Genomic DNA, 13,554 nt, shown 5'->3' with positions numbered 1-13,554 from the left:
GACTGACCCGTTTGATTCAATTTAAATCTCCATCCCAAGAACAGGTGTGCATCTACCAGCTAGTAGCCAAGTATCAGAGGGGACAGGAGGAAGCATTTCATCTCACATCACCTTTGTCACCTCCTGGATTAAGACATTTCTCATACTTTCCCAGAGTTATTTCAGTTTTTCTTCTTTGTTTATCCCCCATCACCACGTCTTTGGTTTCTTCTCACACTGCTGACCTGGAGAAGTTTTGAAGACACAGATCAAGGTGTGCTCTTTTCTCATGACCTTCACTGAATCCCTGTGGCTGGCTCATGCCCAGGGAACTTTTGGACAAGAGGTCCAAGGCCCTGTGCCACCCACCCCCTCTCTAGAACCCTCTAGAGACACCCTTCCTGCAGCTGCCCCAGGCTCCAGCCGCGTGTTACTTCCAAGCCACTGCCTGCCTTCCCCCACGGTCCCTCACCTGGGACTTCTCCCCCTGCCTTCCCCTTAGGTCTCTCATCTGGGACCTCTCCCTCTGTCCTCATTACCCAGCAAAGGACTTCACTAGGCCCCACTCACCAGCCAGCTGACCTGACCCCTTGCAGGTTTCGCTTCACCTGCACAGTTTAGTCCAGGCCCAGCAGCTTCCATTACCTCAGTGAGAAGCAGCAGCCAGGTAGTCATGTCACCAGAGATTCCAAAGAGCCCATGGGGGGGGGGGGGCGGTGGTGGTGACACTGGTCAACTGAGCTGCCCTCTGGTTCCACCTGAGCATCTCACCACCATGCTTGGTAAAGACAGCACCATCTTTGCTGCTGTCTGTTCAACAAATTCAAGAAGTTGAGGACATCAGGAAACCTACATGTGATTCATCCAAGTGAACCCTTTGACTGGAAGGGCCTCCCTTTGCCTGTAGGAGTAGCTGGCACCGCGGCAGGACAGGGACTTTACAAGTGTGTGGTCTTTATTCCTGAAGTCATGTCAAGCGTGTCTTCTGGGGATCTGGTGCCAGGTGGTAAAGAATTTCAAGCACACCAGGTTGTCAGGGAGAAATAGTGCTGAGCTGGGAATACAATATCCACTGGCAGAATTACTTGGTAATAGAGCTAAAATCATTTACTTCTAGTAGCATGATTATGCACACAGAACAAAAATAAGCCTCTGCGAAGCATGCTCAAGAACAAACCGGAGGAGCCCCTTAGACTTGACGCTGCATTGTCAAGTTTCTCAGGACAGAACTTTCCTGATAGGCTTGTGACGACAGGTGGCCCCAGGATTTATGAATCCTGACTGTTGAGCCCAGGACTCACTTTCCCTGAACTACAAAGGCTTATGTCATGGCTGCGTCTCTCCTGCTGTTACTCATCAAAATAAAGCCCAGGAAGCTTGACAGCAGCTATTTCAGCAAAGCCCTGCACTGACCAGAGCAGAGGACGGAGGGTTGGATAGGAGCTGCCCCCACTTGGGAGTCCGCGGCCCCTGGGGGTGACAGGCGAGGGAGGCCAGCCCCGGCGGGGGCGCGCATGGTGGGTGCAGCACAGGGAAGCCAAGTGCTGGCCCAGCATGTTTTTTAAGACCACTGTTAGACCTTTACACACCAGTAAAGCTTTCCCTGGCAGCAGCATGTCAGCACTGAGATCAATGTCAAGGTGAACAAAGGAGTCACTCAAAGCAGAACAGAAATGGTGGATGCTGCTGTCCTGTGTGTTCGGAGCCAGCTGTTTTTCCAACTCTGAGAGCTGGCAGCCAAGATCTGTGACTCTCTGGCCCTTCCTGAAAGGCCCCCTCACCAAGAGTGTCAGCAGAGTGACAGCACCGCTCAGCCGCTGCGCTGAGTCACAGTCCTCTTTCAATGCCCCTGTACTGCCAGTTACTACTTGTGGCCTTTAAAGCCCCGTGGTTTCCTTATTTCCAAAATGAGCAGCCTGCCCTGGGCTGTGTGGAAGGTTCTCTCCAGCAATCCGTCTGTGACCTGACGGTGAAGGTTTGATCAGAGACAGGGCAGCGTTTACCTGCTTCCCTTCTCCAGTTGAGTGACCCCAGGAGCTCAGATCGACTCTGAAGAGGCGGGAAGGGCCTCACCTCTAAGCCAGGCTTCTGACTTGCCCCTCCCTGGCGTTTCTAGAACCAGTCTCCTTTGTAATGAGGTCCTTCAACTTGGATAAAAGGAAACCAGTTATGCAGAACTTGGGCCAATCGTGGTGGCCGCGGGGAGGAGAGGCTATGGAGTGGGTCCAGTGGAAAGATGAGCAGAGAAGATTCCTGACTCATCGAGTGAGCGCTCCCCAGCCAGGAGGCCTGAGCCTTAGACTGGACTTGCACCACCATGGCAGCTCCCTGTGGCTGCGTCCCCATGGCCCGCTCATGCTCTAAGCATGCAGATTTCCATTTTTGATATTCCCTGAAAGCCGGCTGTCTTTGCAACATGTTTTGGGGCTGTAAGCAAAACATATTTTATCTGCAAAAACATTTTTTAATTAGCATCCGAGAAAGGCTGTTTTGTTTTGTTTTCGGAAAGGGGAGAGGATGTTGGGAGGGAAGCCGAATGATTTAGAGGTTGAAGTTTTAAACAGGGTTTATTCTGTAAATACATATTTCAGTCTTGAACAACTCAATTAGGTCTTCCAGTCCCATTTAAAGTGGAAGGACTTTTCAGAAGGATTCTGGTGTTTTACTCTAGGTGGTCCCTCAGGAGGATCATGTTCAGAGGCTGTGGCTTCCTGCTGCCACTGCTCTCTGCAGTCTAGGGGGCAGCGGTGCCTCTGCCCCCCAGGGTCACATGTCACTGGTCTGCCCGTGGGCCCACGGAGGACCCACTGATATACCAAGGCCCAAGTATGTGTTAGTGCCTGCCAAGTTCCCAGTACTGCTCCAGCCCTAGGGATTCAGTGACCCAAACCTAGAAGGTCCCCTCCAGTTACCATCCAGTGAGCTAGACAGACAACAAGCTTTATGGCATGTTAGGTAAGTGCTAAGGGTCGTGTGGAATGGAAGAGGTTTTAAGTCTTTCCTAGAAGTCCCCAGGATTACTTTAAATCAGGAGGAAAAAGTAAGGACAGAAATAACCCACCCACCCTCATGTCTCCATAATTGGGAGTTTCTCTGAATTTGGCACCACATACTGTGTGCCCAGAGGTGCGCGGACAGGCAGAGGGAGTCATCAAAGCTGAAACCATCATGCCTTGTCACCAGGCTTAGAGCCACACACAAACAGCTGATGATAGGGAAAAAAAGCAATCTTTTCTCAAAAGAGAGTGGACTCTCGGGTGTCGCCACCAGAATGAGAGTTCACTCAGGTGAGGCCCTGGGAGGTGCAGAGGGCTGAAGCTGTGCTCACCATGCTTGGACCGCAGTGCAGATCAGCTCAGTGACATTCTTTGGTTCTACTGTGCTTTAGCTTTTGAATTGAAAATTGCATCTGGGGCTGGGGTATCTCAGTGGTTAGAACATTTGCCTAGCTTGCCCAAGGGCCTGGGTTCAGTCCCTAGCACGCGTAACACACACACACACACACAAGAAGTTGCATCTAAGGGAACACTGGAAAGAGCACATGCTGGGGAGTCAGGGTGAGATGTAGAGTGGGTCGTTGGGCTAGTGGGCCTGAGTTCAGGCTCCCGTTTTGCCACTTTGCTGAATGAACATGGATGAGCTCTGGCTTGGGTCTTCGTCTCTGCAAACGGGGGTTAGTGGCAATGATTTTTCCTCTCCTGGTGCCCATGTTATGTCAGACAGTGTGCCTGGTGCACAGCTTGGGTGTCCACCAAACAGTAGCTGTTGTGGCCATGATTGATCTGTCATGGTGGGTCTTCTAGAATGCCTTCAGGGTGGGGTGGAGGTCAGCATTCTTCACTGGCCTGGGTGTGGAGGATCAGAGGCGTGGAACAGTGGTAAGAAATGATCGTCTTCATATTTAAAGAGGTCAACAAGAAAAATGGCGTTGATGGTCCTGATAAAATTTTGTGTGTGATGCAGATCAGCAGACTCACAGTGGGTAATTTGAGAGGAGGATGAGCAGGTTTAAGTATTCTTTTCCCAGCTCGATCACTTAGTTTTTGTGCATATTTGCGAAGAGTTTAGTAACTGGGCTGTGCCTGTTTCTACACCTGCAAATGAGAGGTGACATCTGTGTAAGGCATGATTTGCAAGACGAATAAAAGTATGTAGAAAACATTACCGTCTGGATGAGAGAATATTGGTAAACGTAAAGGAACACAATGATGACTGTGACTGCAAGATGGGACTTCTCCTTCTACCCAGGGCACTGGAGCAAGTCATAGGAAATCTATTGAACGGCTGCCTTCAAAGGAGGTGCCTTGGGACTACTAGATGCTAAGAAGCTGAACAGTTGCAAGGAGGGGTATTAACAGTTCTGTGTTCTTTCTGAGTCTTGAAGTTCCACAAGAGTGGAGGAAAGAAAACATTTTGTTCAAGTGCTTTGTAATCCAGTGAGCTTATCATCTCCAGAAGCCTCTGGGATCTGGCTATTTCTGCTTTTCTTCCCTGCTATAAAAGTGATGTCCGTGCGTTCATGTCATCACTGCTTAGCTTCTTCAGGGTAATGAGAAGTAGTGAGAAACACCTGGTCCCTCTCCCAAGTGGTCTTCTGTCGTTTTTCCCCACCCACATTGGCTGCAAGGGCCACGTGGCTTGTGGCAGCCCTTCTTTGTTCTACTGTTGAATGCCCCCAGTAAGGTTCCCTGACAAAATTCTCATCTCAGAAAGGAAAACTCAAGTTTCTTCCTGAGTTTCCGCTCTTCAGTCCCCCACACCACCAAGCTCGTACACACAGGAGACAGGAGGAGAAACGCACAGACAGGGCACTTTGGCCAGGCCTGGTCTTGCGCAGTGGAGGTCTAGAGGCACCTTCTGGAGTTACACTGCCCACTGTTGTAGGGCATTGTCACCGCTGACTGTCTGGATTTCCTGAGTGAAAGCTTCTCCACTGATGGAGATGAATCCAAGTCATAGGAATTTAGTTGCCATATCAAACTTAATCTGGAAAGTACTTTCTTTGCCCTGTTAATTTAGCTTTTGTGTTGACATAGCCGGGTAGTTCCTGGTAGACTGGACGTCAGCCATAGGGTGTGTTGATCTTATCATCCCCTGTTTAAGACGTGATGATCTGATCACAGGACTTCAAGTTCTGAACATGGCCAGGGACAAAATGCCTGTGCTCTGGATAACTCCCCAGAGTCTTCTGAGGGTGCATCACGGAAGACCTCAAAGAAGGTGAGGCAGGTGCTCACACGAGCGCTCCTCAAACTCTGCTGGTATATTCAAGTTTTATTTGAGTGTTGCACGGCCATAAATAGCCACCTGTTTTCTCGAAGGAATAATTCACAGTGGACATTTTAATATGTAAAACTCTCCCTGCTGGAAAGTCACAGGCATTAATCAAAATGCAATCTCCAGCTCTAAACGTAATGTATCAGAAGAACACAATCCTCTAGAACAAAAGACTCGATGCTTATTTTTACCAAAGCAGTAAACACGGGCTGAGTCATGTCTTAGGCACCCCATTCGTCTCTGTCTGCTCTTGAGGTCTGTGGTCTGTAGCGCTGGTTTCATGTGTTTGATTCTTCTCCTGTAAGAACACTGAATTTTAAAACCATTGGAATTGATACTTTTTCCTGTTTCATTATTAGAATTTTTCACTGTTCAGAGCCAAACAATATGCACATTTTATTTGTAATTACCCACAAAAGTCCATGCAGAGTTTGCTGTCCCTGCATCAGAGGTTCAACACTGAGAAACAACCCTGAAATCTGCCAAGACCAGGAAACATATTATATTAACTTTATAGCAATTACAGTTTTAATAATTATGAGCAATTGATACATCAATTTTGTTGCCATGTTTGCTGTCCAAGGGTAGGGGACACATCAGGAAGACCTTTGTTTTCTCAGGAGCAGTATGAACACATTTTCCATTTTGACCTTCTTGCCAGCTGCTTGGAGCCACATTTGAACCCCTGCCATAGCACCCATGTAATATATGTGAACATAGTTTTAATATATTATTTTTCCTGATCATGACTTTTGTTTACATACATATTCTATTTTATAATATTTGTAAGTCACAAAAATGAAATCCTTCTGTTTTTGCTTTCTTAGTTTTTGCTTTCTCGGTTTTAGTTCAGCATTCCTGGGTTTGCAAATACAATACACATTTCTGTAGTGAGTTGCCACTAATTGTGTAGGAAGCAAGTGGAAGTGTAATTAAAATAAATACAAAATAAATATTCTTGTAATCATCAGCCTGCAAGAAATATTAAAATATTGATGTCACAGCTGTGAGGACCTTAGGGAGGACTGATGAATCTGGTGTCCCGTCTGTTTAAGAATGCTTTTCTCTAATTAAAACAACTAAGTAACTAAGGGAGAAACACACAGACCAGCCCTTCACCCCACTCCAACCTGATTATCTTCCTAAGGACGAGTTCACAGAAGGTGAACTGGACAGAATAAATAAGAAGTTTGCATCCTTCATCCTGTGATTACAGACAAATACCACACTTGGGATGCACCAGACAGTTGTTTGGTATGTGGCCCTGCCATTGCGGAGATCAGAATAGTACTCAGTCTGACCTCTACAGTACCTCCCTCACATTGTGACTCAGGTGCTGATTTGGGTGCTACTGATCTGGGAAGTTGACTCTGGGAACAGTTGATTTATCTTCATTGTGCAGATTACTGTAATCTTGTGTGTAAAGGGTAATAATTGTCTTACTAAGTGTTGCCCTGAACATGGAATAACCACAGCAAGGCATTAGATAAAATGGTATGTGTTTGCCCGAGTGTGTGCTGGGTGCTGATGCTTAAGAGGTTATCTGAAGTCCAGCATGGTGCATTCCAGTGAATATATATGGAATAGTCTATTAAAATGGAATATTTTTCTTGTTGCACACAAGTGCTTAGCACAATTGTTGATGTACATCTTTCATAACATCTGAGCAGAAAGACGTGAGAGACATTAGCTCTCATCCTTCAGTCCTCAAATTATTGTTTGAAAGCTATTTTTTGCATTTTTCAAATTCAATCTTTTATTATAGTTATTTGTGCATTGTTCTCATCTCAGCTAAACCAGTCTCTTGCAGTCAGGGAGTGTATTTTTTTAAAAATCTCTTGATTCTCTGCAGAGCATAAATCAGGTATAGACGACTGGTGACCACTTTAGTGTCATTCAGAGATATACATTTGCTCAATTAGTTGAAATGTTGCATTAAAAAAAAAAAAAACAACAGCTTTAAGAGCCCATAATAAGAGATGCATTGTTCCAAGCTAATTACCTGAGATATCATAGCTCCCAAAAAGACTCTTTGTAAATTAGAATTTTAAAAGGTTTTAAAGATACTTGAATCTGAAGCGTTTTGTCAAATGCTCCTGAACTGTTGACATAGTTATTTAGTATTAGGAAAATAAAGCCAACACATCCTGATATACCTTTAACCCACTGTAGTTTCTGAACAGACACACGCCATGGGTTTTGCACTGATACCTCTGTAAAAAAACGACATCGTCACGGACCTGGATATATGCCAAAATTCTTTTAAAGTATGTTTTTAAATTATAGATGGGCACAATACCTTTATTTTATCTATTTATTTTCATGTGGTACTGAGGCTCAATCCCAGTGCCTGGGTAGGCATGGTAGGCAAGTACTCCACCACTGAGCTACGGTCCCAGCCCTGTGCTGAATTTTTAAGAAATAGAAATCCTTTCCAATGAGCTCTCACCTCATGAGCTCATTTTAGTTTGCTTATCGTATTTCAAACAGAAAGTTCACATTCCTCTAGGAATGGTAATGTTTTATCATAGTGAGCAGATGGAGTTGGATGATGTATTGTCTTTTGTTAACCAGTTCTTGTGTCTTCCGTAGGTGGATAAGCGGAGCAGCCGTGGTCAATGCCTTTTATTCTTCAGGCAGAAACCAGATAGGTAAGATGTGTTCCCCACTGTGCCAGCCCACCATGCTCCTGTGGATGATTTCTAATATCCAAAACCCCAGAGCTGAGGCTGACTTTTTGGTTTATTGAATATACTTCTTGAAAGTAAATGTATCTACGTGCCTTTCTTTTACTAGAATGGCAAAATTTAAATCAGTACAAATCACATTAAAGAGTTTTGGTTTTGTTACAATGTTCCCATTTATAGCTAAACAGTTTATCTTATTTCCAAGTGGTTTTTATTTAATTTCTAAATACTTTCTAAAAGTCCATTAAATATATATCTCTGTGAAGTTATATTGACTTTCAGACTTCCTAAGCATCAACATGTTGAAATGGTTCAAGTTCAAGGAGCCAACTTTTTATAGATCAAGGTCTCCTAGTGATTATGCTAGCTCAAGTGGAAATGATTCCAGTCTATGTCATCCTCCTTCCAAAAGCCTTGGAGAGTTCAAACAGTTAAAAGCTAAAGTGTATTAGGCTGAACCATTTGGAATTGTATTTACGTAACCACTTTTGACCAGAAAAGAAAAAAATTACAGTGATTATGCCTTTCCCATTTGCCTTTAAGCTTAGGAACAGATACATTAGGAAGTTATCAACATTTTTTTCTAGTATTTTTATGGTTTCTATTTTTGGAAAAAAACTTGAATACATCTGGAATTTTCTTTGGCGGATGACATGAAAATGAATTATATAAAGTAATGAGAAAAGATTGTCTTTACATAACATAAAGATAATAAGTAAGACATGTATACTGAAGTTAAAATCAGTTGGCTCCAAGTCTGGGCTAATCTGTTTTCCAGATAGAGAAATGATTGGCAGACCTAGACCAAACCTGCTCAACAATCATCTCCTTAGAATCCTGGCAGTCAGTCCTGTGGAATGTAATTCTAGAGAGACCTGTCAGGACTTTTCTTACAAATGCCTTTATCTCTGGAGGATCTTCTCTTTGAAGATCTTTCTTATAAGTGCCTTTGGGGATTGAACCCCTGGTGCATGCTAAGCACATGCTGTACCACTGAGCTGCATCCCTGGCCCCTGAAGACCTCCTTTCAATTATATTCAGTCCTCCTGTCAGTGAAAGATCTAGTTCATATTGCAGTGCAACTCAGAGAGCAGAGATAACTTGCAGTGTAATCGCAAAGCAGGGTGAAGCAGCCATACCCTTATTTCTGCACTGGGGCAGAGCAATGGGCATAACCTTACTGCATTCCCACTCTGGGAGGACTCCAGAGCCTATCAGACCCAGGGGTGATTCATTCTCAAGGACAGGAGCCAGACAGACCCTGTAGGACCACTGTGGCTCGGCCAGGCCTTGGCCTTTCTCCAGAGCCTGTTAGGACAGGAACCTGCATGATTGAACTACCCCAAGTCCTAGGGGCTCAAAATGGGTTCACTTCTGAGACTGCCTGTTCAGAGAGGAGCTGGGAATGTTCTCATTTTGAGTTTAGTATCCTCACACCAAATAAGCACACAGCCAAAGGAAAGAGAAGGCAAAGGTGTGGGGGATGGTTGGCTAACATTTCACAAAGTCGTCAGTTGTCATCTGGAAAATCTAGAAATGGGCTTTAAATTTTTAATTCATAAGAAAGACCTTTTGAAAAATTTTCAAGATAAACTCCTCTGATGAAAATATGAATAAAAAACATTAAGCTCTTTTCCTGTGCACGTCTGCTAATAACAGCAGTTCAGAGAAGGGGAAACTGTCAGTCAGGAGGGGATATCTTTGAGATGTGCACTTTTCTCTTTAATGATGCATTTAAATTTTCAAAGTGGGGAGTCTTAACTAAAAATGAGTGAAGGTTCATCTCCCCATCTTTCTCCTTGGTAAATATGTGTGTGTGGCCGGGGGATGCACATGTACACACCTACACACCTTCTGCCACAGCATCTTAATGGGTGTGATGTGATACTCATCTCAGAATCGATGCCAAGTGTGTGCCACATAAATGACCCCTGCCACACACATACCCCAAATTACACTACATACAGTTCTCACGCAATGGGTTGTCTTATGTTGTTACATTAAAAAGTACTTGTTTTATTATCACAAAGGGAGTTAATGACTCATATCAATAATTTCTGCTTTTCCATTGACTCCTACCTTTGGTTAGAACTCATACAAGTAGCCACATCCCAACTCATAGGTACCCTCCACTTCACATCAACACAGTTACCAGAGCCAGAAGGCACACTGAGTGTATGGGATTCAGGGCTCCCCTTCCCAGCACACCTGCTTCCCAGAGCTCCAGAATCCTCCCACATCACGCCCTTAGGAAAGCTGCACGTGAATATTTTGTCAAGCATTTCTCTGTAAATTCCAGGCACTATTCAGGCATTATTCTGAATGTAAAAATCTGACTCAAGGAATTGAGCAAGTCAGATGGAAAGTCCTAACACGGTGGTGTTCTCCTTTTTCATTAAAACTAAATCAAATTTTTACATCAATTCCTTTTTCAATTTCAGAAATGTCTGAGCTGTGTCATGTATTCATACCATGTGGCCTCTGAATACCTTGAATTTGATTTTCTAAAATATCTTTTTTCATTCTTGAGGGTATTGGTTTCAGGCTTCACAATTAAGTGTTTCCAAACATGTTACTCCATTTAATACAAAAAGAATGTTTAATCATTTTCCAACAACAAAAAATTACCTAGCCAGGCATACGCCTGTAATCCCAGCACTTAAGAGGCTGAGGCAGGAGGATCACAAGTTCAAAGCAACCTCGGCAATTTAGCAAGGTTGGCTTTGAACTCCAATAAAATGATTGGAGATATGGCCATCAGTGGTTAAGTGCCCCTGGCTTCAATCTCTGGTACAAAAAAAATTACCTAAGTGCAAACTTGAATTTATAAGAAATATTCTAAAATTGGATTACTTGCAGCCTTAAAAAAAAATAAACCAGACAAAGTGCGAAGGCAGGGGTGATGGGACTGAGAAGAGGGCAGAGGAAACCCACTCATTTGCTTCATGGACCTGTGACTTATTTAATTAATTAACTTGTTGACAATCATGAACATTAAAAAATGCACAACTGAGCAATTGCTAATAAACAACAGTTGTGAAGTTCATGAGCAACAGCGATAAGACCAGCAGGGAAAATCCTCATTACAGGGATTTGGCTGACAGAGTAAAAGAGGAGGTCATAATTTGCAAAGTTGAACTTGGAGACTAGTATTTAATATGAGCCATAAAAATCTTATCTCTTGCCTGAAGAATGACATCGAAGGGTACAATTAAGTCAGCAGGATCTTTAGTTAATGTTTAGTCTTGAGAGCACATTTCATAAGAGCATTTTATATAATGGGTGGATTTTAATCAAAGTACATAGTGTGGGAGATAGTGTTCACTTTAAGTTAATAAAGTACTGCACATAATTTTTAGACTTTAAGCTAAAAATAATTTCTTGGCACTGTTTAGCTCAGGCAGCTACACGTGAGGTATAACTTTCATCAAAATTCTTCAAGGACAAAGTATTTTTTTAATTATTTTGCCATTTCAGTGTGATGGCAACTTTTCAATTTTTTAACAGTTTGGGGAGCAATTAAATTATTTAGGGTGTTTATAAAGTCTCCTCTACAAATAACTAATATTTGTCTCTGAAATCCATGCAAGGTTAGGTCATATAGCCTATCTATAAGACAAAGAAACATTACTGCTCATGTGAACCAGCTCTTAAGTTTCTTATGGTCGGAGTCCCTCTCTTATACTCTTGATGGACCACAAAGCAACAGCCCAGGGCTTTGCATGTAACAGGTATTGTTGCTGAAGTTTTTTTTTTCAGTTACTCAATGGAGAGTAGAATTTTAAAGCATGAAAGACAAAAATAACAAAACTGTAAGCATTGATTTTAATTCATTTTACAAGGTCAAAGATTAACCACTTCTAAATAGCATTGTCCAAAAACAGAGATCTTTTTTGTTCAACAGGGGAAATATATTCCAAGGCAAGAGAATAAAGGCACCTTGTGAGTTTATTTTACAACAGTGAAAGTGTCATTGGGCACTTTAATATAAGAGGGTCATAGAGAGAGTGATGCAGGAAGAAGAAGGACACAGAAGAGTAGGAGGTGATGACGGAGCCAGAGACCAGGAACAAGAGGCAGTGTTCAGTTGCTGAGCATGGAGAGCCACCGGGGTGTCTCTGCAGCAGAGAATCCAAGACCAGGGCTGCACGTTAAGCCGCACTTAGATTAAGAGGCTAGATTGGAATCAGGGCAGATCTCCATTGGGTAAGACAGGAAATGGAAAGACCAATCAGGAAATGAACAATTCTGAGGCTGACAGTAGTCAGACCACCAGAGATGAAGGATGGACTCTACTAGGAAGGAGGAAGGGAAGGTGCATCCCGGGGTGCTGCATCCCAGTACAGAAGGTCAGCAAGTGCGTGGACTCGTCAAGGTGGACTCCAGTTCGCTTACTGAGGTTTTCAGGACCACATCATTGTCTGTGTATTCACTTACCACGATGGCTCCTTCATCAGCACGCTTCCCAGCTCCCTCTGTGCTCCTGGCACTGTTGTGTGGCGGTTCTGAGATGAAGAGCTTAAACACAGATGAGCCACAAAGCCACAAACAGGGTGTGTTCAGTCACACGGATCTCTGGCTCCGAGGGCTGAAATTTGAGGGGTGGGGGGATCAGAGGGAAAGCAAGGACTCAACCATAAACAAAGAAGGATTATAGGTGCCTTGACGAAAGTAAAATAGGGTTATGTGATGGAGAGACACCTTTGAAGGAATGACTGTGGATTTCAGATGCTGTCGTAGATGGATACATTTTTAGAAGTAACGTCGGAAGAAGTGCTGCGTTATTGAGTAACTACTTCTTCCAAATTTTTACAAGGGGAAAAGGACCTTCTGAATGTAGATTATAAATTTCCCTGGTCCAGAATTCCTTACAGCAAAAAACAATCTTAAAAAGAGATCGTAAAGTAGATTGCCATGAATAAATCATAGATTATGGTGCCGCTTCAGGCTGATCTCTTTGTTGCTATCAGTAATAAAAGACTGGCATGTGTTTCTGTCACAGAAAGTGTTTATATACATAACACTGGCAGAGTGGTAACACATTAGCAAGCAAAGGGACAACCAGGCCCAGGCCTGGTGTTGTGCGACAAATAAGGCCACAGTGACCTCCAACCAGCTTCTCTCTTCTAGTCTTCCCAGCGGGGATCCTGCAGCCCCCCTTCTTCAGTGCCCACCAGTCCAACTCGCTGAACTACGGGGGCATCGGCATGGTCATCGGACACGAAATCACCCATGGCTTCGATGACAATGGTAAAGCCCAGCTGGCATCCTCCTTTGGCTGAGATACATCCCCTTCAATCTGGTTAGGAGTTGTTATAACACAGCAGTAGAACACTACACTTGTTCGTCAGTGTATCATCACCCTAAGTTTGATTATACTCTCAGAGTTCCCTTTAAATTGTTGCTTAAGGAGATTACAAGATGCTGACTAGCGTGGGGATCGATGTGTGCTGGGCACTGCGAGAGTGAAGCACTACTCATGTTGAGAAGAGACGGTGGTACTGGTGGGCACCAGCAGTGGTGTGGGTCTTCTTCCCTGGCTGCACAGTGATCCTAGAGGGCAGGGTCATGTCTTAAACAGAGAAAATAAAAGCTGAAGACCTCTCCTATC

The 13,554-nt window shown here is 43.9% G+C and overlaps 1 protein-coding gene across 2 annotated transcripts in view; it reads left to right on the top strand.

Moving 5' to 3' along the window:
• Mme (membrane metalloendopeptidase) overlaps window positions 1–13,554 on the top strand; it is an 81,087-nt gene that overhangs the window by 55,753 nt on the left and 11,780 nt on the right. For both annotated transcript variants that reach the window (XM_013358815.4, XM_005325694.5), the window contains exons 17-18: window positions 7,849–7,907; window positions 13,074–13,193. In XM_013358815.4, the coding sequence (XP_013214269.1) occupies window positions 7,849–7,907; window positions 13,074–13,193 (179 nt within the window). The remainder of the gene's footprint in view (window positions 1–7,848; window positions 7,908–13,073; window positions 13,194–13,554) is intronic.

Source organism: Ictidomys tridecemlineatus, chromosome 3 (genome assembly GCF_052094955.1).
Source record: "Ictidomys tridecemlineatus isolate mIctTri1 chromosome 3, mIctTri1.hap1, whole genome shotgun sequence".
Taxonomy (NCBI): Eukaryota; Metazoa; Chordata; class Mammalia; order Rodentia; family Sciuridae; genus Ictidomys; species Ictidomys tridecemlineatus.
Note: the sequence above shows the minus strand (reverse complement) of the source record. Positions and strands in the feature narration are given on the sequence as shown.